This window comes from Centropristis striata, chromosome 4, assembly GCF_030273125.1.
Source record: "Centropristis striata isolate RG_2023a ecotype Rhode Island chromosome 4, C.striata_1.0, whole genome shotgun sequence".
NCBI classification, from domain to species: domain Eukaryota; kingdom Metazoa; phylum Chordata; class Actinopteri; order Perciformes; family Serranidae; genus Centropristis; species Centropristis striata.
The window spans coordinates 13,864,591-13,891,550 of record NC_081520.1 but is presented as its reverse complement, the minus strand read 5'-3'; the positions used below and the strand labels follow the sequence as shown (position 1 = coordinate 13,891,550).

Genomic DNA, 26,960 nt, shown 5'->3' with positions numbered 1-26,960 from the left:
TGACTCCTGTAAAAAAGACAGTTTATTGAACAAGACTTCTTTTTTTTTTGGAAGTGGGCCTTCCAAAGTTGTCTTTGGTAACATAAACATTTGTTAGCATTCTGGCTTGATGTTCTTAAATTGCATGTTTAAGCAAATGTAATTCATCAACACTGACCTTCTACCCTCTTCACATGATGTTTTGACTTACTTTTTGCCGGCATTGTAGTAGTTATGGTGAGTGATGTGTGAGAGGAAAGGAAAGAGACAGAAACCTTATCCTGTCCTGTGTCTGCACTCTAACACTGAGTGTGATTATACCCCTGTCTGCTATATTACCTCCCCTCTGTTCCTCTGCCAGATATGTGGACCTTACATTAAACTAACCTGCTGCCCTTAACCCAAGTCCTACACATTTATGTCAGAGCACTACACAGAGAAAGATGAAAAGCTGCAGTTCATGGAACGGTTGTTGATTTAGAAATCAATACTTCTTTGTCTGCTCGTGTCAGAAAGTAGTTGTTTTTTATGTCCTGAGCTGAGACAATCCCATTCTTAGAAACTGGGGCAGTAGAACCTGCTGGGGCTATAAGCTTGGCAAAATGTTACTTTCCCTGCTGCAGACTTGTAAAAAAAGAAAAAATTTTCCCAAAGACAGACAAAAGTTACTTAGTCTGGGCAACTGAATTATTTCAAGAGCATATCATTCTGTAAATTTACTGTAATGTATTATCTGTTGTCATGTTTATCCATCAGCACATGTGTAATGGATTTTATTAGTGTTCATCTACAGTCCTAGTCTGTTCAATTCATTAGCCCCGCATGGACAGTTGGAACGCATTTCAATAGTGAAAGGACAGTTCTGGATGATATGATTTGGCAACTGGCACATAACTGTATATTTTTAGAGAAATCAGTGTGATTAAGATGGTTACTGACCTTGACAGTTATATAGTGTTTCGCAGGGATACCCCAATACAGCAGATGTATTTTAATGGACATCTGGATGGAGAAAGTACTTGACAAGCCTGGAATAGATTGTTCATGTGAAGTCATGCAGGGATACTGAAAGATGTTTTGTGAATTTGAATTGCTAATAATGAAAACAACTCCACATACCAGTTTTGTCTGTGATTATAAAGAGCGTGCCGATGCCAATGTAACGTTGCTGAGCCTTTTACAACAAAAATTCTGCAAAGGATAATTGAGAGCGGATGTAAATGTTTCATTCAAAGAAGGATTTGCTCCCAACATGAGGATCCCACCCCCAAAAGCATTTTAGTTGAATCATGTTGGTATTTCAGTCCATCCATTCCTCCAATGACCTCTGTGACCTTCCTTCAGGTCAACACTTTGCTTTTTCCAACACTGCTACATGATAAGGTGTCTGGGAAACTATTGGCTGGATTTCCATTAAATTCATGGTGGGTATTAGTGGTCCCCAGAGGGTGAAGCCTAATGTTTTTATGACCCGCTTACCTAGCCTGCAGCATCACCATCAAGGAAACATTTCCATTTGTGGACAAGAAATATAAAAATATCTCCAACAGATTGCCATGAAATAGACTTTAATCAATTCATGGCTGGTGTCACAAACCTTTCGTAAAAAAAAAAAAATACAATTTTGCAAAGTTAAACTAGTGTGTAGGTGTAAGTCAGACTGTCAATTTGCAATGCAAGCAGCTTCTTTTCCTTTACACAGGTAAAGCTCATTTTTGTTTTATAAAAACTTAAAATACTAGAAATACCAGAAACTGGAGCAATACAAAGGAAAACAAATACCCTAAAAAGAAAAGTACCTCACAGAAGAGCAAAGTAAAGCAAAGTCTATCAGCTGAGTAGTGCCTTAAGAAGACCACTGTATCTGCTCTGGCTTTCTCATAGATCTGCTCTGTGCTCATACTGTATGTAGACAAGCTGATTATCACAACAAGGCAGCGGGAGATGTTCTCTTATTCTGTTTCAGCTGACCTCTTTTGAAACGTCATTACTTTTATCACACTTTTATGAAGCAGCCAGACATCGCAGGCTACAGTTTGATAGTTTTTTAATGTCGCCGTTTTGTAGACCTTACACATGTCTAAAACTATGCAGTGAAGATTTCAGCTTTTTGTCTCCTCAGTAACCACCAAAATCTTTCACATATGGTTGGTTACAATCCAGACAATGCTGTCTGTGCAGCGACGTTTTGATATATTCGTCAACAGTGTGTGGGCTTCTTCCTTCCACCAGGCCGGTGTGGTCTCTGTCTGGGTCTTTAGTGTGGTGGTCGACATGTCACAAAGCCTCTGACCTGCCTACCTGCTACTTTAGTTAGTAGTGAAAGAGGCCTTTAGGAAGTCTCCACCTCGTTCTCCTCATCTCTGCTGGCCTTAGAAGTGATGCCAGAACAATAGAGGGAGAGGAGTGTGCACGGCTTCACACCAGCTGTGAAAGCTCAAAGCAACTCTCAGTCCAGATTTCTGCAGCTCACCCACTCTTTTGATTTCTTTGAGCCTACGCTTTCCTCTTCGCCTTTACTGTCTTTTAATGATCTCCATGTCACTCCATCAATCTATCAAACACTGCCTGTAATGGTTCTTGTGGGAGTCCTGCTATTACATGCTTAATTAGTCATGTCTGTGAAACTGTCATTAAAATTTGCTTTAATATTAATTATTTGGAATCATTGAATTAATATCTATAAAGTTTCCACTTTTGTGAATGGGCTTGACATTGCTGTAAAAGTCAGATTGAGATCAGATTAAATGTGGCATCACTGGATTTAAATACATCTCGATTCCACGTTCAACTGGCCGATGTGTCACATATGCCACTGTGTCACATATGGTGCTTTAAGTAACAGCACTCTCCAAGTAATATAAAAGCAGGCTCAGTCATAAATTTGAGCTTAAGAGATTTAGACATGTCATGTCAGAATTTTATGAACATTTCTTTATGCCACAAAGTTGCAGAGTTTAATTTAGTCCAGAGTCACAGTAGCCACTACTACGTATTGTCTGTGCTTAGTTTGGTTACAAAGAGTTTCTGGTAAATACAAAGAAGATTTGGGTGTAATCAGAGTGCAGAATGAACTTGGTCTCGCTCTTTTGCTCGACAGGCATCATGAGACTGTTATGAGCAATGACTTTATCCCCATGTGTTTGTACATTGGTGTCTTTGCTTATGCATCGAAGATACACTCAAAGGACGTGTGCATGCAGAGTTTGATTGATGTGTGTGATAATTTCCCAGTTGGCAAACATTTACATGCACACTCCGTCATTTGTGGCCTATTTGGATTGGCAGAGATGCAGACCTGATTGGCTGGTTTCACTAAGGACTACGTGAGACAGATTTGTTTGACTGGGCACTCTAAAATACGGGGAGCATGATTAAAAACTACATCGCCTTCATTTCACCCCTTGTTGGCCTCAATGGTTTCAGCTCTACATCATTCATTTACTCACAGGTTTTTTGCACTAGTTCTTTCCACAGTGGAGCTTTTTTGCATGGCTGCACAATGAAGATGAATAGAGGAGCAGAGCAAAACATTGCTTTGGTTGGACGAATAAGGTCACGCTGACATACATGTGTTTGTGTTATTGACAAAAATATAAGAACAAGAACTAGAAAGCCACACTGGTAAATCATATATCGGAGTTATAATTGGCCTTTTGGGAAACTCTGCTCTAAAAATAGAAAGCACCCAAATCCTGGGCTTGTTCTTTTCCAGTCCTGGCTCTCTCTCTCAGACCACAGAGTGAGGACATGGGCCAGTTACTGTGAAGCATCCAAAAGCCTCAGGATCATTATTCCATTTGAACATATTATACGAAAACATACAAAGGCATGTTCTCTCCGGTGAATCCTGTTTTCTTGATTGGACAGTCGGTTAGTCAGAAAGTCTCCTCTGGAAGGCTCCTGGAATCTGATTGGAGAACCACAAGTACCCAAGTTATCTTTGGATTCCCCCAGCTTGTTTTACTAAGGATTGGGCCAAACGTTGCCTTTCCCCTGCTGATAAGACAGCTCTCATCATGCCTCACTCACACACATGGAGTGTAGGGAGAATTCTGCTGGCTGCTGCTGCTGATCTAAGATTACTCCTGCTTTTGAAATTCTAATCCAATAGAAATAGAGACTTTGCGTAATACCTATACATTGCAGTAGAAAGAGTAAAAAGCCAGTGGGAAACAAAAAAGAGGCCCCTCGTATTCATGTCAAGATGGATACGACAAAGTGGTGAGTGGTATTTTTCTCCCCCCTACAGGGCAGGGAATTCCTAATTTTGACTGGCACATCTTAAATGGCTTTTTGGTCATAAATATTTCCTTTTCCTCAAAATGTACAGTATGCCAATGTAGAGGAGGTTAATCACAATATACCTACCATATGTTGATGCATATAAGATAAGCTTAAAGATAATAGAAAGAACATTTGAAAGGTAAACAAGTGTGTTGCCAAAGTATTTAGATGAATGATGGATTATTTCTTGCTGTGAGATCGCTGCTGAACTGCTGCATTATGTAACATCGCAAGCAAGCGTCAGTCAATAATTCAAGATTTTGTGAGAATCTCGTTTCATGTGTTGAGATTTATACTTGCTCTGTTATTGATTTATCCTAATCTTTGACACCAGATGCCACATTTTGCTAGGATATCCTCATTTCTCAGGGTTCATGGTTTGGCGTTTGGCTAATTGTCCTGCTCATTTTTCATTTGCATATGGCATCATAAGTCATTTCATATGTGTGGCTGACAAATTATAATCTCCTGGACAGACAAGTTGCTGCGTTCCAGCAAGATGACACTGATATGCTACTATTAACTTAGAAATGAGAGTGGAATTGAAATTGCAGCCTCTGCAGATTCCAAAATAGACTGATTGCTTCAGGCACTCTACTTACGTGGTTAGGATTTATGCAAATGTGATTGTGTGGGTTATTATTTTTCAGTACATTCACCCCAAAAAGCCATACACTTAACTCATGGAACATATTGTTCTCAGGTTTTCATACCACATATGGCTCCAAATATCCTCAGAACTCTGTGCAGTACTAGAGCACTAGAGCACTGGGAGAAGTGTAATTATTGAAGCTCCGGATCCTCCTCATGTAAATTAATTTCATGGCGTGCACATCACTCAATCCGGTGTCTCTTCTGAATTTGCTCAGTATCTCTGTAGCACACACTGTTCCGCTGTACTTTGCTTAAGTTTAAAGTTTTAAAAGTTGTTGGGAAGCCGCAGTTCAATATGAATTGTGTGTTAAGTTTGAACATACCAGTATTTTTTACTGTGTATCATTTTAGATTCATAGAGTGAGAAGAGCTTCAGCTCCTACCCCACGATAAGTAACTTTCATTTACTTTCTTCTCCCTTCTTTTTCGTCTTTTTTCTTTCATATTTTTTTTAGTTTTTGTATCATAAATATATATGTGGGCTTTTTACATGGGATTTTTTATGAACTGTATGTGGGTGTACTTTGCAAAAAAAGTTTTTATGGCTGGTTGTGGCTCAAATGGAAAGCAACATGGAGTCTTCTCAAAAAGCCTGTACACTCAATGCCTGCCACGAATGGCTTGGTCACAAGGGGGGAAATATTTTCCTACAGATCTGTTTGGAAATGTTTGTAGCACATCTGCTGAGTTTATAAAACTCTTTGTAAGACCCAGGTATTGCTAAAATGCAACTCAACTTTCCCACCAGCTGACACTCATCACACAACTGTGAAGAAAACAAGCACATAAAGCTGTGGGGTTGTTATAAATAACTTGTCCCACTCCAAAATGATAAAATATTACAGTAAGCTGCAGCCTCCGCACGTTAAAAGATGGAGTAGCTTTCTTGTATTGCTCTTGGTTTCCCCTTTCCTCATGTGGTTTATTATTCTTCTCATTGGCTTGCGTCTCTGCCAGCTTTACAACTCCCTCACTCCTACACACTACTCACCCTCTGTTAGGAGTTACAGTCAGTAGTGTGGGGCATGCTCTCTGCTGAGTCCCCCGTCTGCCATCTGCTCAGGAAAGAGATGGAGCCTGAATTACCACAGCCAAACCTTCATCGCCTTGAATGAATGATTTCCATCTACTCACACTCATACCAATGCCATCTTTTTAAAAAAAAGTCAGCTTTGATGATAAGCATGGCTTGCCTTATTTCTCTTGGCAAAGTTCCTGATGAATACTCCTTCTTCAACAGAGGAAGTTCCCTGCTGCTAAGTGTTGGAGCCCCTGAGCATGAATCAAGCTTTTTTTTTCTTTCTTCCAATTAGTGTTTTCCTAAAAAGATCCATTTTTAAAAGATGGAAGTAAGGATGCTTCTAATCAACCTGTGAGGTTTTACCCTACTGTAATCTCTCGCAAACTGCAATCCAGAGCCAACACTTGCAAACAATTATACTGCTGGTACCTAGGGGCCCGATCTGATTGGTCTATTTGCCCTGTGCTGTCTTGGGAGATCCTGTAGTAATTGAGTCGACTCCCCAAATGATGGCTTGTGAGCTGCTTTTATAGCTCCAGTGGTTCCAGCCCTCTGTAGATGTGCGGCATTATTAAAACCAGACCGCAAGTGGGACACTACATTAGGGTATAATGCGCTGCACTGAAGCATACTGTGTGGTATCCCACTGGTCCCCAGCCGTCCCTGTCACTGTCCTTTGTAGACAGACGCCACTCCTGAAGCAGGCAGTTTTCCCTGCTGGCAGCCCTCCCAGAGCCTGTAGAAGTCATCCTCCTTCCAGCCACCCTCCTTCATTCCCTCAGAGCCCCTTTCTGCCAAAGAGCCTGTTTGGCTCATGCTCAGGCTCAGATAAACAACAAAGACTGGGTCCAAGGATGCTTTCAAAGGCACCTGGTATGGTGCTCTTGTTTCAGTTTTAGGATTGTCATCACTCTTACATCCCTCTAATAGAATTTAGATTTGATCTGCTGCGGCTTTAGAGTAGTATTATTAATGAGTATGGAAACTGCTGAGTTTATCCAGTAGGACATTTCCCGTCCAACTTAATTAATTTTAATTTTAATGCACAATGTTGGAATGTTTAACCAATAGCATGTTTTCTTCTCTGTAGGTGACTGCGACAGATGCAGACGGCGGCTCCTTTGGCTCCATCACCTACTCCCTTGGCTCTGGCATTAACAGCGCTGTTCCCTCTCAGTTCACCATTGGCAAGGAGACTGGCCAGATCTGCACTAGTGCTGCACTAGACCGAGATCAAGGGCCAGCCAGCTTCGACTTTACTGTTACTGCAGTAGACGGGGTGAGCCACCGCATTTTGAAATCGTGCTTAATATGAATCTATTCAGCCACAGAGTAATCCTATAAACACAGCAGCTACGCTTTTCATACAGACAGGAGAGCAAAGACATGGCCAACTGAGCAGAAAAACTATGATTTGGGCAGCCAAGTAAAAAACAAAATCTTGAATGGCTCTCCATGGCAGGCTTATTCAAAAAAGTATATCCTGTTCACTTTATGCCAAATAATACTTAACAAATAAAAGGTTTAAAATGAAAGAAAATGCCTGCAACCATGTTAAAGCAATCAAATGGAGAAATGCCTTAACTGTCAAGCAGTAATATTTTAACAAGTTGGACTGCCGCCTCCCTCGTTTTTGCCACCTGGTCCAAATGAAAAGCCTGCACTGTATTTTCTGCAAATGAAAAGCTCATGAAACAGATTGTTCGGCTGCGGCAGGCCCTCTCACCCTCCACGGGTCATGACATATTGCTCTTTCTCGAGGGAAACTATCAATCTGTATCCCTGCACAAACCTGTTGGGACTATATTTTAGAGGCTACGGCTGTACATTGAAATTTTAACAGGGTTTACTGCTGCTTTTTACTTTTACTTACTTTGACCATTAATGTGGTCTACTTGCACCATTAATGTGGCCTAAATCCTGCTTTCAGGTGTGTTTTTTCTGTTCATGATTTAATGTATGTGAAGGTATAACAAAGGAGCTTTTTGTTTCCTTTGCAGGGTGGACTGAGCTCAGTAGCCTATGTGAAGGTAGATCTGGTCGACATTAATGATAACAGACCTGCCTTCTACCCTGTCAGCTATGCTGTCAGTTTGAGCACGCAGAGCGCCCCTGGGACATCTGTTGTCAGACTGACGGCCTATGACCCAGACTCAGGCGAGAATGGCAAAATTACATATAAAACAGTACCTGGAGGGGCCTCCCCTTACTTTACTCTCAACAAAGACACAGGTTTGCACAAGTTGTTTTCCAGTTCCTTCTTGCATACTGTCATTTTAAGATTTAGAATGTTTAATAATCTAAATAGTTTCAGCGTGAAATGTCCATCACATTATTGTCTTGCATGGTTTAATGTTGTATGATGTATAAATAGCCTGTTTTATTACCGTCTACTGCTTTATTTTTGTAGGCGTGATCTCCTTGTCTCGGTCTGTCTATGGGAAGGCCAACTCTGTCATTCCCATGGTAATCACTGCTCAGGATGGTGCAGGTCTGGTTGCCCTTGTCAATGCCAGAGTCAACATTAGTGTGGTGGCGGGGCTGGTGGCACCACCTGTATTTGAACAGACTCAGTACTACTTCACTGTATCAGAGGACGTCTTGCGGGGGACAGTTGTAGGCATCGTCCAGGCCAGCAGTAAGACAGGTCAGGCAACAAACGCATCAACCCTCACTCACTCACTCACTCACTCACTCACTCACTCACTCACTCACTCACTCACTCACTCACTCACTCACTCACCCAAATTTGAGTCCCACAGCCCATATTGAACAGTTTAATCCACATTTATCAGTCACACTGGATCATGCTTATAACAGTTCTTTCCTGCGCCCTGTACCACTTGTATAAATAGGCGTTGGGCCACTATACACACCTAACTCTGAAATAACATCAATCAAAAATTCCATTTCACAACTTTGTTTATATATTCATTTTCTTAGTTTTTAGAGCTCTATTACAGTCATGAAAATTGAAAAATGACATCTTTGGAGTATACTGTTACTTCAGTGCTTTTAGTGCAGCCTCCTGGGTCATGGTGACATGTCTCTGGTTTTTGTCATCTTGCTCTGTTTCTCAGGCACCTCAAGAGATATCGCCTACACCATCAGCTCAGGGGACCCTGGAGGCTACTTTACAGTGGATCCTGACACTGGGGCCTTAAGGACCAGTCTGCCCCTGGATCATGAAGCCCAGTCAGTTCTTGATTTGGAGGTGCAGGCTCGCAGTGGCAACCCCCCAGCCTTTGGCCAGACGCGTGTCCACATTATCATCGCAGACATCAATGATAACCCACCTGTCTTTCTGCCCTCGTCCTCGGAATCCCTGTTGCTGCCAGAGCATACAGAAATGGGCACAGTGGTGTATCGAATCCAAGCTGAGGACAGAGACTCTGGAGTCAATGGACAGCTCACCTTCGATCTTTCTTCTCCAAGTGGTATCCAGAGGACCTTCAGCATAGAGCGCAGCAGTGGAGAGATCAGACTGGTAGGAGGCCTGAACTATGAGAGTGCCCCTCGTTATGACCTCCAGGTGATTGCCAAGGATAGTGGAGTACCCCAGCTTAGCGCCACCTTTGTGCTTGTGGTTCATGTCCAGGCAGAGAATGACCAGGGACCTGTGTTTGATACCCTCACCTACCGAGTGGAGCTAAAAGAAGGGACTCCAATAAACGCACGTTTCCTGCAGGTCAGGGCTCTGAACAGAGAAACCTCTGGCTCAGGGTATGTCAGTCCCCTGGCGTATCATTTGCGTCCAGACGGGGATGCTGCAGGGTTTGGCATTGCTGCAGACAGTGGCTGGCTGTTTGTGAAGAGCGCCCTAGACCGAGAGGTCAAGGATATGTATCTTCTAACCGTGCTGGCCAGCCAAGGTCATGGACAGTTAAAGAAGACTGGTAGTGCTACAGTGCGGATATCAGTGACTGATGAGAATGACAACTCTCCTCGGCTCACTCAGGAGAGGGTCTTCATGGCTGTGAGAGAAAACCTGCCTGCAGGAACAGGCTTTGGTCATGTAACGGCCTCTGATCGAGACAGCGGCCCCAACGGACGTCTCAGCTACCGCTTCCTTCACCCTGATCGCCACTTCCAGATAAACTCTCATACAGGTAAAAGGAAAATGTGATATACTAATATTAATCACAGCAATCACTATTGGTCTCCTGTATTGGAGTGTATCAACAAGAAATCTGCACATTATTGCAAAGAACTACACACTATATATACAGAAGTCTTTGGAGATATTAAAGAGAGAGATGCTTCAAGGACAGAGCAGTCGTAAATAAAATAAACAGTTGACTGATGTCATGCTTTAATAAAGCTGCTGTTGAAAGGCTTTACTACTGTTGTAAAATTTTGAACCTCTTCTAGATTATGTAAAATATGTATCTTACAGTATCTTCTCTAGGCACTTGAGCCCAAAATGCAGAATGCTCATCTATTATTGTTTCTGTGGACTTGAGCTAAAACTAAAGTGAAATTGTGAAGACAAGTATCTGGGCTCAAAGATCCAACATCAATGTGAAAAACGAGCTATCATGATTACACATGAAATTCATATTGAAAATGTATTTTTGTAGAAAAAAAAACTTGTGGGTTGACTTTGAAATGTTTAATCAGCCCACTGAGTTGCCTCTTCCCTACTGTCATAAATTAGTCATGTGATTGTGACAGTAGCACTTAACATCTTGCTGGGCTTCTAATTGGCCTGCTGAGTCTGTGAGTCTGTGGGTGGAGACTCTGAGTCTAATATGTGATTAGTTTCTGGCTGTGTTGCAGTATGAGTCTCTCCAGCATCTGCCAGCCTTCCAGAATTCCTCTATTTGGGTGCATACACATGTACACGTACATCTGCACACTGTGTATTTCTATTACTTGTGTGTCCCTGATCAAAGTCTGCTGGCTCTCAAGTCTCTCATTATTATTCCAGTGCGCTGGACTAATGCCTCAGCATAACATCCCTCTCATCCACCCCCTCCTATCCCCAGGTGAGATCAGCACAAGGACTACTCTGGACAGAGAGCAGCAGTCTAGTTACCAGCTGGTGGTGGTGGTTCAAGATGGAGGTTCGCCCCCTCGGAGCGCCACAGGCACAACTTTCATCACAGTCTTGGATGACAATGACAATGACCCTGCTTTCACCCACAGTCAGCCAGGCAAAAATCTCATCATACAGGTGATGGCAAAAATCCACAAATACAGACAGGAAGTAAATGAAATGTCTTTTAAGCCACTGATCACATCTATTTTGATTTTAATCCACAGGTGACAGAAGGCCAGTCCTCTGGGTTTTTACTGGGCATGCTGCAAGCCAAAGACACAGATGAAGGCGAGAATGGGACCGTATTCTACTCTTTGTCAGGTATGGTGCCTGCAGGAAGTCCACACAGAATTGTTCCAGCTCGGAAATCAATTTGTTGTTTTAGTCGAAAGTATGTTGTAACTGTGTTTAGAAAACTACAAAATAAATAAATAAAATCATCATCTGTTCCCATGCTTCTAAAAACTGTTAACGTATGACATCATAGTTGAGTTGATTAGTAACATCTATTACTTATGTTTTCATGCTTTGATTTGGAGATGACAAAATGCTACAACTGACTCGTTAGGTTTCTATATTTTTCTCCTCCACCTACATCGCCTCAAGTTGAAGTTTGGACTCTGACTCTCTTTCTCTCCCAGGTCCCAGGGCTGAACGTTTCTCTTTGAACCCAAACACTGGGGAGTTGCGTTCATCATCCCCTCTCAGCCATTCGGAGCGGGCTGAGTACACTCTGACGGTGACAGCTACTGACAGAGGACTGCCCCCTCGCAGCACCTCCTGCTCCCTCACCATTCAGGTCAGACTTTCTTTGGAGCCTAGCCAGCACAAACACCCTCACTACTCACCTATTTAATATCAAAGAATAGACTTGGGGCTGAGAGGATCCATGTCTCTGGGCCCCTCAGACTAGCTGCAGACATATCAAACTCACTTCTGACAAGCTTCCCTCCCATCCCCTCCCTTTTCTTCCCCTGTGACTTTTCTAAAGGGAAATTTCTATCTGAAATGGAAAAGTGGGTCTGAATCAAATACTCCCAGCTGGCTTGTGATGAGGGCCAGCTGTAGACTGCTCTGATCAAGGTCATACTCAATGACTTCAACACTTTTTTAATACAGTAGCCCTTTTTGCAATGAGCAGCAGGGATATACACTCACGTAAAACACAGTATTGAAGGTAATTCAGTTAATATTTAATATAGAACAGAAAATGGACACAATGGAAGAACGCTGGAAGGAACATAGATTTATGGGTTCCAGGAAAATAGAGTTGCCATATAAACAGCTCCATTAAGTGCCAGTTCAGTTTTTCCTCCTATCCAACAACAAAAAAATGAAAGTCATAATTATTAGCTAATTGGATTAAACAGTGCAGTGTTGTTCTTGCCCGCTGACGCATTTCTGTAATTTCCTTTAATCATCTTTTCAGACTGATTTTCTAAATCCATCGATGATAGGATGAGACTATACCAATTTATTTCTGGAACACTCATTTTCCATCTAATGTGGAACCAATTTACAGCTTGTGTCATGTAAGATTTCACAACAAACATCATAGTTTTTTAGTGCCTACTTAGTTCCCACTTTTAGTGGGAACTGTTCTATAGAATGCAATGCTGAGTATCAAGATCACATCTTCAGCTTACAAAACACTGTCAGTAATGCTGCTGAAAATTTGATCAGCGCAACCTCTCCCTCCTCCTTTTACAGCTGCTTATCATTTATTAAAACAATGTGTCGTGTGTTACTTATGGTGCTCTTTTTCATACAAAGGAGAGAAGTAATAATGTTGTAGTCTTTGAAGAGACTTGAACTGCTCATCAAAGGAAGTGTAAAGCTACACACAGTACAGGAATGTGTCCCAGTACTAAATCCAAAGCCTCTCACCATTTCCTCCTCTCATTGTGTTACTTTTATCATTTATTATTTTTCTTGGCAGAGACATGAGTATTAGATTAAGAGTGATTAAGGTTACCAGGCGTGTTATTCAAGTCTATAAAAACCTCTTGTAACTGGTTTCATTCGTTCCCAGTGAATACATACAGTAAAAATGAGTGGAGTGGACCAAATCTGTTTTTGCTTTGCCCAATATCCATGAAATATTTCCATTCTTTTTATTGAAAATTGTAAACTTGAGTTGCCACCGGGCATCTAAGTGAAGCACTGCTGTGTTGCTCTGTCCTGAAATACTCATACAGAGTTCTTCCTCATTGCAGGTTCTCAGCACTAACAGACCTACTTCTAAGACCAATTCCTTCTCCATATCCTTCAACTCTGTGGAGGAGGCCAAGCCTGGCTCTGTTATTGGCACAGTCCGCATTCATGACAGAGAAACCCCAGAGGAAGGGGAGGTGACGTATACAGTGGTGGGCGGTACAGACCGAGATGGGACCTTTGTTGTGGACCGTCTGACCGGAGATGTGTACCTGGCTCGACCTCTTGACTATGAACGTGACGCACGCTACACTCTGCAGATTGAGGTGGATGACCTCTCTCATGCCCTTCCTAGTAGCACCCTCGTCCACCTGGACATTGATGTGGAGGACAGCAATGACCATGCCCCCCAGTTCCCTGAGGACCCCATCACCATCGTCATCCCTGAGAACATGGAGCCTGGCTCTTCAGTCTATACTTTCCAGGCCACAGATAAGGATGGCAGTGGGCCCAACAGCGAGCTGAAGTACTCCATTTTGCACCAGTGGCCAAACACCCCTGGCCTACTAACCCTCAATCCTTCCACTGGGGTTCTCTCGTTGGGCCAGGAGCTGGACCATGAGGTCACCTCCAACCTGATACTGGTTGTAAGGGCTACAGACTCTGCCCACGATGCCAGCCAGAGGCGCTGGGGTTCTGTTACGGCGAGGGTCTATGTAACAGATGAAAACGACAATCCACCAGTGTTCAGCTCGCCAACGGCTGTCAGTGTGATGGAGGACCAGCCGGTGGGCTTTGTGGTGCTGTATGTCATGGCAAGAGATGCAGACCAAGGGGAGAATGGCAGAGTGACCTACAGCATCCAGACAGGCAACACTGGAGGAACATTCAGCCTCAACCCTAACACTGGTGAGTCCAGCCTAGTGCCAGTGAAAGTTGCCATGCACAGATATTGTTGAATCAGAAAATGTAAAAAATTGTTATTGAACATAATTTGGAGTTTACTTTATTTTTCAAACTTGGCTTTTCTTCCTAACTCATTGAAGGTGAAAGCAAACCCGAGAATAACTCCCATTTTGGAATGAGCTTTGTCAACTCGGCATGTCACCTTGCTATAATTGCATTTTTTCAGCAATGTCTTCACTATGTTTGTAGCTTCGTGTCTAAGGGGTGATGCCCAGAAATGTCCCAAACACAGCAAAGTGAAATTAAATAGAAAATACAGGCATAGGGCAGGGTCTATACATTACAGTGTACATTACATTTTTTTAAGGAAAATCGTGCATATTATATCTTTAATAATACTAAAACTCTCAGCTTTTTCTCTATCTTTATATTTCCAACACCTGTTGGAAATTCCATACTTAAGAATTACTGTGTCTTCCAAATCCCTTGCTCATGTTGAAATATTTTCAATTTAAGCGGACAAGCGAATCTGCATCTGTTCACCTCTGTTTGGATCTTTTCATGGACTTTTTAAGCATTATTGCCACCTCTAAATGTGACTTTGCATTGCATGTATGCTCACCTTTCCATGTGCTTCCACAAAGCCCCCACCATAATTACCAAACCTGCACCTACATAAACACACACAAACTCTGCTTACGTCTTACTGCCGCACAACTCTTGCTTCACCTTTCATGACTTATTTCTCTCAGTTGGAGGCCAGACAGACAGAGCAGCCTGCCAAATATTAAACACGCGCACACACACACACACACACACACACACACACACGTGCGCATTTGCATGCACACACATACACACACACACAACCCATCATCTGTTATTGTGGATCTATTCCCATGAAAGACCAAAGAACCTCCTGCTCGGGCTTCTGGGAACCATTAGAGAAGGGATCAGTTACGCGTGTTTGTGTGTACGCACGTGTGTGTGTGTGTGTGTGTGTATGTGTGTGTGTGTGTGTGTGTGTGTACATGTGTGTGTATGCACATATGTGTTTGTGTGCTTGCACAAGACTCTGTCACTTAGTCAACATTGACCTTGGGCTATTTGGTCCTGTGGGCTTTGTTGTGGTGCTGAGACACGTGTCAATGTTGGCTCCGCCTTCCCCTTCAAGTCACCAATAGGGATGCCCCCTAGAGCAGCTTGGGGATGGAAACATTCAGCGTCTGTCATGCATGCCACTTCTGCTTCAGCCCAATACGTTTGCTCATCTTGAAGTGTTTTCATGCACACTGGTTATTTGTTAGAATACTGACAGAGTTAATCCTCTGAGCACCTGGTTTGCTCCTGTTTTAGGGTCAGTGACCGGAGACCTAGTACCACCTCTACACACGGTTTTCATTTGTTTTACTCACAGTTAACCACAATAGAGATAACTATCAAGCTGTTATCAGGAATATAAAGTCACAGAGCGGGACACATTCTCATCAGTCATTGTCAGAAGGGAGGCCATTATTTTCAGTTTGGGAGGGAAAGTACACTAGTGATATGGTGGATTGCTTCTTTGCAAAAGACAGCACTATTCGGGGATTAACATATCAAATGTTGATAAATGACTTCTGAATATAAGAGAAGAAAAATGTGTTTGTTTTCTGAGCAACCTCAGCTAACCCTCACACTGCAGTCCAAAGTGATGGCGCCACAAACCTCACATAGGCTTAAGATGTTGGAATTGAAAACATCCAAAATAAAAACTTTCCCCTGTTTCCCACTGTTTTTTTCTGCCCATGTGTTATCAGTGACCAGGAATACGGCAGGATCACAGAGGAGTCAATTTTGGTGAAAATATTCCAGCCTGTAACTCCTACCAGATTAAAGGCTTAGGGGCAAGTTATCTCAGTCCTAGCAAGATACAAAGCAAAAACATGTACAAAAAAAAAGTTAAAACCAAAACAGCCCTGACCCTCCTTCTTTAACAGTTGCAGCTCATTTTAAAGCATGAAATTGAAATTGAATCAATGCAAGCTCTACCCTCTTAGGGCAGGATAATGAAAAGGCAAGGGTGCCCCTAATTTCTACAGAGCACGGCAGGCCTGGCTGTTGCGTGTCTAGAGCGTGTGTTTACTGCTTCTTTCTCGATGGCTGCGGCATTCTCCAATGGAAAATCTCGTAAACTGTGGCCAGACTGTTGTGCTGTTACAGCAGTGGTGGTGGTAGCACTCAGGTAGGCAACGCTGTGTGTGTGGAGGAGATTATCTCTGATTTGGCCCTCACACGGCAACTTTTCACACTTGCTTTTTAAATCACTTGACTACACACAGCCATGGAAAGTGGCATGTTTTATTGCCTTTGATAGCATGCTTTCATACCATAGTTGTCGTGCGTAACTGCCTATGTGAAACAGGCTATAATAAAGTACACCCACACAGAGACACACACACACATACAGGAAATCTCTCCTCGCATTTCACCCCTGATTCATCTTTCTACAGGCTCTCTGTCTATTTTCAAACCTCTGGACCGTGAGGAGCAGGACGTCTTTAACCTCACAATAACCGCTGAGGATCATGGGATACCCCAGCACTCCTCCAGCCAGCTGCTGTGTGTCCATGTGATTGATGTTAATGATGAGGTGCCCTGGTTTGAGGAGAGCCAGTATGAAGCACAAATCTCTGAGAACCAGCCCGCAGGAACCAGTGTGTTGACAGTGTCCGCCTCTGATCTGGACCAAGGTAAGACATACAAAGTACCCTGACTGCTTCACTATACGCAATATTACTTTGTAATCAGAAATGTGATCCTACTAAGCATTTATTTGGTAATTTGCAGATTAAATTATTTATAAGATAAAACTTGATTCAAAAGTTTAAGACATCTATGTTACATTTAACCAGTGTTCCAACATTATTTAAAGAACTATATTTTGATGTCAGACAGGACCAAACTACATGTTGAAATATAATCATAGAAATGCTAATTATATGTAGTCACATGTAACAGAGATGTCTAAAAAACTAAATTTAGCTGGGTTTTAACCAAAACATGCAGAAGATCTGCAAATCATGCTGTATGAGTGTGTGTGTGGATTTATTTAAAATGGATATCAAATTGTGCTGCTTCAGCAATTAAGACGGGGAAAAATGCCTGTAATCGTTCTCAGCCTTCATGTGCTGAGTATGTGTTCACATTACAGGCATTAACAGTTGTTTTTAATTGAGAACTCAGTAGGGTGGGGGTGGGCGTACAAAAAGGGTGCATTCCCTCTGACTTAGTCAGAAGCACATAAAACAGAAGGATTATAAACTTTCTCTCCAATAGCAATTAGTGAAGTAAACAGGTGAGGTTGCCAGACTGCTTTCTGTTAGCACGCAATCTGGCATCCAGACACCTGAGGGAGGGCCATCACTGCCAAACGCTTAGACAGCAAAACTAATGACGAACAAATAAATACACAAGCTATTAACAGGAGAAATCCAAACATCTTCTACATGCAGTTTTTTTTTTGTCAAATATTTACATGTCATGGAAATTTACTTTTCGAGTTCTAATGACATGTTGAAGCTTTGATTCTTAAATTAAAGTAAAGTTACTGTGTTTTTCTCCACAGGAACCAATGGGCAAGTGACATATGGTGGTATCTCTGAGGAGGGCTTCAGCATCAACCCAGTGACTGGTGTAATAACAACCACTAAGTTGCTAGACAGGGAGCTCCAGGAGTACATCACTGTGACAGGTACTGCCCCATCACAGATGAAATGTGTCCCAAGATGACAAAGTTTTTATTAAACAATATAAAGAGTTTCAAATTGGTCGTGCTGCATTTATCATCCATTTGAAATTGTAATTAATGCTGCTGTGTTTTTGTTCTTTTCTGATGTCTTGACAGTTTATGCAAAAGATGAAGGCCTCCCCCCCAACTATGCCAAAGCCACAGTGAGGATCAGAGTGCTTGATGAGAATGACAATGCCCCTTTCTTTGGGCGTCTCTACTACAGCATAGAGGTGCCTGAAAACCTGGAGGCATTGCCTCTGTTTACCCTGAGAGCCACCGACCAGGATGCGGGAGATAATGGGAAGTTAAGCTACAAAATTACAGGTGAACTTGAAATCTGTTTTGCTGTAGTAATCAATTTTAAATTATCAGTCCAGCTGCTCTCATCATTAATACAATTTTATACATTTGATGACTTTTTTTCCCCATTGCTCTCCTTGCAGCTGGAGATCCATTGGGAGACTTCCGCTTGGACAGACAGTCAGGTGTCCTGTCCACTTCAAGGCCTCTGGATCGGGAAAAGAGGGCTGGGTACACACTAACAGTAACAGCTCAGGACCAGGGCCACCCTTCCCTCAGCAGTACTGCTACAGTTGAGGTGACTGTTATGGACATTAATGATCACAGCCCCCAATTTCAGAGTAGCAGCTACACTGCAGATGTTTCGGAAGATGTTCCAATTGGCTCACTGGTCCTGGAGGTAAAAGCCATTGATCTGGACCAGGGCCCCAACAGCCAGGTGCTGTACTTTCTGAGCCATGGCTCCCAGAGCATGTTCATAATAGACCAGAACACAGGCCGTATTATCACAGCAGCACCCCTGGACAGAGAAAGAACTGCCTCTTACACCTTTGAGGTGTGTGCCACTGACTCCTCCCCTGCAAACCCACGTAACTCCACTGTTCAAGTGACAGTCTACATTCAGGATGTGAACGACAATGCACCCTTCTTCATTCAGGACCCACTTATTGTGAACATCTCGGCCAGCAGCGTGTCAAGCCGACGAGTGCTGGCCACCATGAGAGCGGAGGACAAGGACTTTGGGGCTAATGGCTCTGTGTTTTATCGTTTCGCCAACCATGTGAGGGGCTTCACCATCAACTCACTGACAGGAGACATCCAGGCCACAGAGAAGCTGCAGACTCTGACCCAAAGCCAGAGGACTTTGATAGTTCAGGCCATGGACCAGGGCAACCCGGCTCAATCTTCCCTGGGTGTGGTTATCATTTATATCAAAGAACAGAGCTACAGAGGGATTCGCTTCTCTCGCACAGCTCGAGACGTCAGTCTGCAGGAGAACGCTGTTAAAGGTTTTTATTTTAGTTTTCAATCGTTTTACTTGTGTAGCATGGTGCCAGACGCTGTTGTTCGTCCGTGTGCATTTTACTTTAATGTATATTGCAAATAACAAACTGAAGTAAAATGTTTCAACTAAGTGTATTTTCTTCCATAGGCACAGTAGTAACACAGACTCAGGCCCAATACCCAGATGGCTCTCAAACTGGAATCAGCTACAGTATTTTCAGTGGAAACAGAATGCAATCTTTTGGAATAAACCCCATCACTGGTAGGTGCAAAAATGGCAGCACACAATATAAAACAATGTTTTCCAAATTTTCTGTGTGACTCATTGTGATTTTTTTTTAATTAGGGGAAATATGGGTCCAGAAATCTGAAGAACTAGACTTTGAGGAAACCCCGAAACTCCGCCTTGTGGTGAAAGCGGAGACAGCATCCTCCAGCTCCTACATGGCTGTCAACTTAATCCTGCAGGACGTCAATGACAACTTGCCACGCTTCCAACTCCAGAACTATGTAGCCTACATTAGAGAGGCACAGGGCTACGATTTTCCCATTATTCAGGTGCAGTAGCCTCTCCCCCCACACATTTATTATGGTTGGCTGTTTGAAAAGTGTGAAGTTGTAGAAAAAAAAGAACTCATGCTTCAGAAATCTGGATAGTTTCAGCAGTGTAGAGAAATTACTCTTGTTCAATTGCATGTGTTCTTTGTGTCCCAACTGAATATAGTATAGAATCACTTGTGCCATGAAGCCAAGTCCATATAGCCCATTTTTATTAACTCTTGACTTCCAAGTCTGATATTTCTCACTAGTTCATGTTACACTGAAACAGCTGTTGCAAATATTTCTATATTTTCATTTCAAAATGGATTGGTAATTTCCTTAGGTTGCTGCGGATGACCTGGACCAGGGACAAAATGGTCAGGTGACCTATTCTATCAGATCATCATCCATGAGTGGCTTGTTTAAGATAGACCCATTGACCGGCAGCATCACCACTGCAGCCATTATGGACAGAGAGATCTGGACGCAAACAAAGTGAGTTTTTATCTTTGTCTATTATCACATTCTGTCATGAGCTTCCTCTAAGCTCATCTCTGCCTTTGACACAAGCATACTTTATGTTTGTTACTGTGATAATGTTCATTGCCTTCGAAATAACTTTGTCATAACTTTTTTAATGGTAAAGTTCCTTTTTGTCGAAATTTCCATTAAAAATACCCATATTTAAAGAGAGCTGTAGATAAGTTCACATTACTGCACTTCACATGAGGTCAAGAGTTCCTCAGAAAATGGTTTCAGTTAAAGAAAAAGAAGACAAAATGGGGGAAAATGCAAATGAGCTGATGGTCATGCACCAGTGCCTATCGAAGTTATAAAAAAATCATGTTTGCCCTGCAGATAGTATTTAAAAATCAACTTTTGAACAAATTAAGTCTCCAAGATGCGTTTCTGAAATTGTACTTTCGACCACTTCAAAACTGAAAATAAGTACTGATTAATTCAAGATTTTTAATGTTTAATATTTGTTGTCGAAAACAATCTATTAATGCTTGTTCTGAAACAAAAGAGGCTGATCTTGGTGGGGGTTAAACATTACACAACCGCTTTCATAAAAGTTAAAAGTTCAGACACTGACATTCATTATGTGGCACCAGGCTTGTTGTTACGGCAACAGACCGGGGAACCCCGCGGCTGGCTGGCTCTGCCACCCTTACTGTGATCATCATCGACCTCAATGACAACAGTCCCATGATTCCTCTACATCGGGAGATCCGAGTGCCTGAGGGTAAGTCAGCTTCACAGTGGAACTTATCCCAGTGATCGTATCATAAAGCCTCACATCACACTCCCCGGCAGCTCACTCAGTGGGGCTCAGTGAGAAAACTCTGACCCTATTACCAAACAAGCTATTGCCAAGTTCCTCAGTTCATTTCCTGTCTATTAGATCAAGGCTTTCCAGAACAGGATATTTCTTAATAAAGAAAAGCTTTTTTTTTAACTTAGAATTGCTGTGCTTCATTTCAACCTAAATGTCTTCTTGTCCTGCCTCCCCACCTTGTTATCATACAGATACTCTGATTGGCACAGTTATCACCCAAGTGACAGGCAATGACGTTGACTCAGGACCAGCCCTGTCCTACACACTACACCTGGATACAAACAGCCAAGGCATGTTTGGGATTCATCGTTATGGAGGAGGGGTGTCCCTGACTGGCCTTCTGGATTATGAGGAAAGGACGTGGTACACGCTGACCGTCCGCTCCTCCGACTCTAAACATCAAAGCGAGGCCAACATCACCGTGCTGGTGGATGATGTCAACGATAATGCCCCCACCTTTACCCAAGACTTGTATCAGGTGCGGCCAACTTCACACATCTGTCTTCACACCTGCATATACCACCACCACGAGTATTAACACGTTTGTTTGTTGATGTTTCTGTAATGGATATTTACCTATCTCCTTATTGTGTGTTTCTCATCAGGTGACTGTATCAGAGCATCTCCCAGCAGGCAGTGCAGTCATCACAGTAACAGCCACCGACCGTGACTCAGGGGACAACGGGAAGATTACCTACAGAGTGATGTCATCAACTCGGGGTGTTTTCTACATTGACCCAAGCAATGGTGAGTTTACTGTGCACGCATTTATGAATGTTTATAACTGTTTCCTAACCAGAGCTCCCCTTAATTACCCTTCATAAAAATTTGATCCCCTAAGGCTCTACTTGGATACAGATTTGGGGTTTGGACATATTTGCAACTGACATTGCAAAAATATTTAATCATTTTGTTCATTAAAAGTAATTGAAAGCCAGATTTATTGTTATTTGCCTCAGATGTTTTGTTTGAGATAGCATCTAAAAATAAGTATATTATAAAAGAGGACTCTTTTTGCCTCAAGCTTTTCTGTCCCATATTCTGAAATGCAATTCCTTTACCACAAATAATGTTCCCTTCAAACTGGTTACAGTTAACAATTAATATGTTGAGCTCTGACCAGAAGATTAAAATGCTTTTTTTATGACTGTGTTTTTTGTTATCTTACAGGTACTCTGTTCGTCAACCAAAAAACAGAGTTTGATTTTAAGGATCCCTCCATCTTGGTGGTAATTGAGGTGCGGGACCAGGGCACTCCCTCCCTTTCATCCATTGCCACTGTCCAGGTACAAGTGGCCGATGTCAACGACAACGCCCCCATCTTCCACCAGTCAGAGTACAGAGCCACTGTGTGTGAAGATGGGCTTCCTGGATCAACTGTTCTGACCTTAGAAGCTGTGGATGGAGACCTGTCCCGGGACAACTGTGGTTTTGATTTTGCCATTGCCAGTGGCAACTCGGGTAATGCATTCCAGATTGAGAGCAGCGTGCGCTTCTTGGAGGGGCAGGGCTTCCAGACAGTCGGCAGTCTGATCCTGGTGGAGGAGCTGGACTTTGAAGCAGTGCCAAGTTATAACCTGACTGTTGTGGTATCGGATCGTGGAATCCCTCAGCGTAGCTCCAGCGTGCCCATTCTCATCAGTGTTACAGATGCCAATGACAACCCTCCAGCTTTCAGCCGAGCAGAGTACAGTGTAGTACTGAGTGAGGGTGCAGCAGCAGGGACAGAGATCTTGCATCTGTCTGCCACAGATCCAGACTCTGCTCCCAATGGAGAGGTGCAGTACTCCATAAGCTCAGGGGATGAGACAGACCTTTTCCAGGTGGACCTATGGACCGGAGCCTTGAGACTGCAGAGACCTCTGGACAGCGAGAGACAGTGGTCCCATATGATTGTTATCCAGGCTACTGACGGTCAAGGGCACTTTGCTTTGGCTCCAGTCAGTATTGAGGTGAAAGACATCAATGATAACCGGCCCTTCTTTCCCCTTAAAGTAATAACTGCGAGCATCAAGGAAAACCAGCCCCAGAATGCCTTAGTCACCATGCTGCATGCCATCGACCATGACAGAGGTGTTTTTGGGCAGTTGAAGTACTACATGTTAGACAACTCTAGAGAGGGAAAAGAGGCCTTCCTCATCAATAAAACATCAGGAGAAGTACGGACTCGCTCTACTTTTGACTTTGAGAAGGTGAACTCCTTCCATTTTGTGGCTGTTGCCATGGATGCGGGCAACTATTCTGCTACTGTATCAGTGCAGGTTTATGTTACAGGGGAGGATGAATATGATCCTGTTTTCACCTCCTCAGAGTTCTCATTTGAAGTGCCTGAGGGAGCAAAGAAGGGTCAGATCATTGGCAAAGTGCAAGCCAGAGATGAGGACGGAGGCGTCGATGGAATTGTCCTTTTCTCTCTAGCAGACAGTTCGCCTTATTTTGAAGTCAATAAATCAACTGGAGAAGTTTCCTTAAAGGTGGACAGCTATAGTAGACATAAGAGCCGCTCTAAAAGAGAGTTGCGTCTAATGACTCTGGACGTGACTGCACACAGCCCTCTGGAAACATCTCGTGTAGCAGTGGCCAAAGTTACTGTAGATGTGACCCATACATCTTTTGGTCTCTCCTCTGACATGAATATGATGCTTATCAGTGTCATTGCAGTTTCACTTGGGACCATAGTAATACTAATAATAATTGCTGTGGCACTCTTTTTTGTTAAATTAAGACGTCAGAAGAAGGAGCAAAAAGCACATGGGCGAACACCAGCGTCAGGCACCATGCTACACAAGTTTGAGGAAACAAAGATAGCAGCTAATGAAATGATTTACCATCAGACCCTTCCTGGATACACAGCTGATCAGAGTGGCAGCAGTGGGGGTCCATATACTCGAGGAGGGTCCTTGGATCCCTCCCACTCCAGTGGGCGTGGCTCCGCAGAGGCAGAGGCAGCAGAAGATGATGAGATCAGAATGATTAATGAATACCCTCGAGTGTCAAGTATCTCCTCCTCCATGCAGGAGCGCATCTCTGCCCGAGGTCCAGACTCTGGAATCCAGCAGGATGCAGATCAGCTGTCAGACGTGTCCTGTGAGCCTTCCATAGATTGGTTCAAAGGAAAGAAACTGGGCAGTCTGAATGGTACTTTATTAGCTGGCCAGGTGCCAGTTTACAGGGATGAGGGGGGTGGATATGTGGGTGTGGGACGGGGACTCAGCATCTCCCAGCCTAAAGATTATACTTTCCCAGAGGATGGAAAACCTGCTGTGGATGGCTCCCTGACAGCCATCGTGGCTAGTGATGAGGAGCTGAGGGGCAGCTATAACTGGGACTACCTGCTAAACTGGTGTCCCCAGTTCCAACCTTTAGCTAACGTTTTTACTGAAATAGCTCGTTTAAAAGATGAAACGGCTCCTCCTAATCCTCGCAGGTCATTTCATCACAAACCGAAGGCAGAGTCAAGAATCGACCCCCCGCCTCTCATAACCTCTGTGGCCCATCCCGGGGCCAAAACTGTACCTCCGAAACCTGCTGTAGGGAGGACATTCCCCCACTTGGCTTCTTTACGAAGATCTCCCCTCAGTGCAGAGGGATCCATCTCCTCAGTTGCCATGTCTCCAAGTTTCTCCCCCTCTCTCTCACCACTGGCGGCACGTTCTCCCGCAATCACACCCTTCAGTGTCTCACAGGGCCCCTCTGCATCAATGATCAGCACAACTGAACACAATTTAGAACACATCGAGGAGGCAGAGCTGAGGATTTAAATTCTTGAGGGTGAATGAAAACTGAATCATTGCTGTCCCAGACTTGTTCTACTGTATGACCACAGGGGCTGCAACCTGAAATGAGTCAATGCTAGTCTCTTTCTCAATAGTACACAAGGTTACACTAAGAAGTCAAAAAAGCTGAAGTTGTGGTGCTTACTGAAGAAAAACTAAACTACATGACTAACGGGCCAAAATGGACTATGCCTTTTTATTGTCTGTGTTTTTGTGAAAGAAACTCCTCATTCTTCTGTTGATCAGTGTTAATTTGCACATCCGAATGGAGATTCATACATGATGTCAATATTTTGTACAAAAGCATTGTCTATATTTTTATATTTACACGTGGTTTCTGACAAAAAAAATGGCATTAAGTGTCAAAAGGTTGCTAAAACCTCAGAATATATTTCTATATTTGTATATTTGTAGTTTGTACTGTATACTTGTCTGTACTGTAAGTGGGTTTTATCTCTTGTAATTCTTAACATTGTGGTTTTAAATGAAGCTCTTCATCAATGCTTTATGAATTGGGATTTTTGTAACAGATTATTGTAAATATTTATAGAGGAAGAGACATCCTTGCTTGAACAAATGAAACATCAGTCAGAATAGACTATTGTGTGATCAGATTTTCTATGGATCCAGTGTTTGATCTCACATCAAAAGGTAATCATGAATGTGAAATGCTGAAAAGTTGTCTTAGTCCTCAACACATGCCCCTTCATTTCCTGCAGGGGAAAATGGAACTTGACATCCAATGATCCCGTCCTTCAGGTGCCCTGGCTTTAATTTCTCACAACGAGCCTTACTGCTCTCATTTTGCATTGTGAAAATAATTCATGTGAGGAAGAACATTGAGCAGCTACATGGTAAATGTAAAATTGTTTGCTCTATCAGCAGCCTAATCATTCCAGAGAATGTACGCATGTCTTGGACATTTGTCCACTTCTAATGTTCCTCAGTAATATATTAAAGAGACATTACTTAAGCTCTAAATCAGTGCCATCCTGACACTGAAATTTGCAGCAGGTTTTTCTCATTTTTGGTCCTGATTTGTTGCATAGCACTATAAAGAATACTATATTGTAGTATTAACAAATATTACATACGGTATGATGGAAGAATGAAAAAGGTTATTTTTATGAATGTTAAAACACCACCAGAGAATGTTTCCTAGTTAATAAGAAGAAAGTAATGTTATGTACATGTTCAGCCATAATTCACAAAATGCTTTTACACAGATGCCTATGCCATTAATGCATTAGTGATCATAATTGTGTTTTTGGCAGCCTCTACAGAATAATGTGTAAATTTGCATTAATAACTATGTAGACCCCTGTTATGGCCTAATAGTAGATTCCCCTTTGGTTCAAACTGTTACAAAAGTGTTTGTTTGCCTAATCCCCATTAGACCCTTGCTAACATTATCCTAAGCAACACTAACATTCTGCAGTATTTTTTATTTATTATAAAGGTAGACTTCAGAAGCTGAGAAGCTTGGTAAATTATTTACAAGGATACTATTGTGACCATGGCCAAATATACATGAACACTACCTATTTGATAGAAGATACCTTTTTTGTTTTGTATTGAACAGTGTTACCTGCCACTTATGTTTCATATTTGTTCAAACTGTGCATATAATGGTGCCATAGAAGAGAAACTCTGAATGTTGACACATATTCTAGGTTCGTCCAGAGAAATGTTTTGAGCAAAAAGTGCCTGATTAAAGTACTTATGTGAACGCCTTGTTGTCTCTGTCACATCTTTCTTAGCTTAGAATAATGTTAACATATGAAAATTAGTCATATGATGGTAGTCATTATGTGCAGTTAATTCATATATATTCTGACTTCTATGATTTTGGATAGCAAGTGAAAGATCCCAAAGATAACCAGTGTTTTAAGTCAATATGTATAACAAGCAGGCAGTGACGTGACATTTACCAAAGCACAAGACCAATGTTCTACCCTGAGGGTTTATAAGTTGGGCTCCTCTGATCACTGATGTTTTGTTGATTTAGGCAGCTTCAGAAGGCTCAACAGTGTTTTCTGGCATCCCAGACCTCCAAAATCTAAATACAGCTAAATCACTACCCTGTAACCTCAGGCTTATACCTTGTATAAACTGTGCAACTCAAAACTCCTTATTGTCCCAGGGGCAGTAGGATAAACGCACAAATGTGGGACTCAAAAAGCCCA

At 42.6% G+C, this 26,960-nt stretch overlaps 1 protein-coding gene across 1 annotated transcript in view; it reads left to right on the top strand.

Moving 5' to 3' along the window:
• Positions 1–26,506, top strand: part of LOC131970380 (protocadherin-16-like) — a 79,095-nt gene extending 52,589 nt beyond the window's left edge. The window contains exons 3-21 of the mRNA XM_059331765.1: positions 7,032–7,220; positions 7,942–8,173; positions 8,352–8,588; positions 9,022–10,050; positions 10,930–11,117; positions 11,207–11,303; positions 11,624–11,781; positions 13,199–14,045; positions 16,535–16,774; positions 17,650–17,775; positions 17,929–18,138; positions 18,258–19,124; positions 19,268–19,381; positions 19,466–19,677; positions 20,003–20,154; positions 20,775–20,905; positions 21,190–21,476; positions 21,604–21,745; positions 22,169–26,506. Coding sequence (XP_059187748.1) covers positions 7,032–7,220; positions 7,942–8,173; positions 8,352–8,588; positions 9,022–10,050; positions 10,930–11,117; positions 11,207–11,303; positions 11,624–11,781; positions 13,199–14,045; positions 16,535–16,774; positions 17,650–17,775; positions 17,929–18,138; positions 18,258–19,124; positions 19,268–19,381; positions 19,466–19,677; positions 20,003–20,154; positions 20,775–20,905; positions 21,190–21,476; positions 21,604–21,745; positions 22,169–24,759 — 8,049 coding nt within the window. The 3' untranslated portion in view covers positions 24,760–26,506. The remainder of the gene's footprint in view (positions 1–7,031; positions 7,221–7,941; positions 8,174–8,351; positions 8,589–9,021; positions 10,051–10,929; positions 11,118–11,206; positions 11,304–11,623; positions 11,782–13,198; positions 14,046–16,534; positions 16,775–17,649; positions 17,776–17,928; positions 18,139–18,257; positions 19,125–19,267; positions 19,382–19,465; positions 19,678–20,002; positions 20,155–20,774; positions 20,906–21,189; positions 21,477–21,603; positions 21,746–22,168) is intronic.
• Positions 26,507–26,960: the final 454 nt, after the last annotated feature.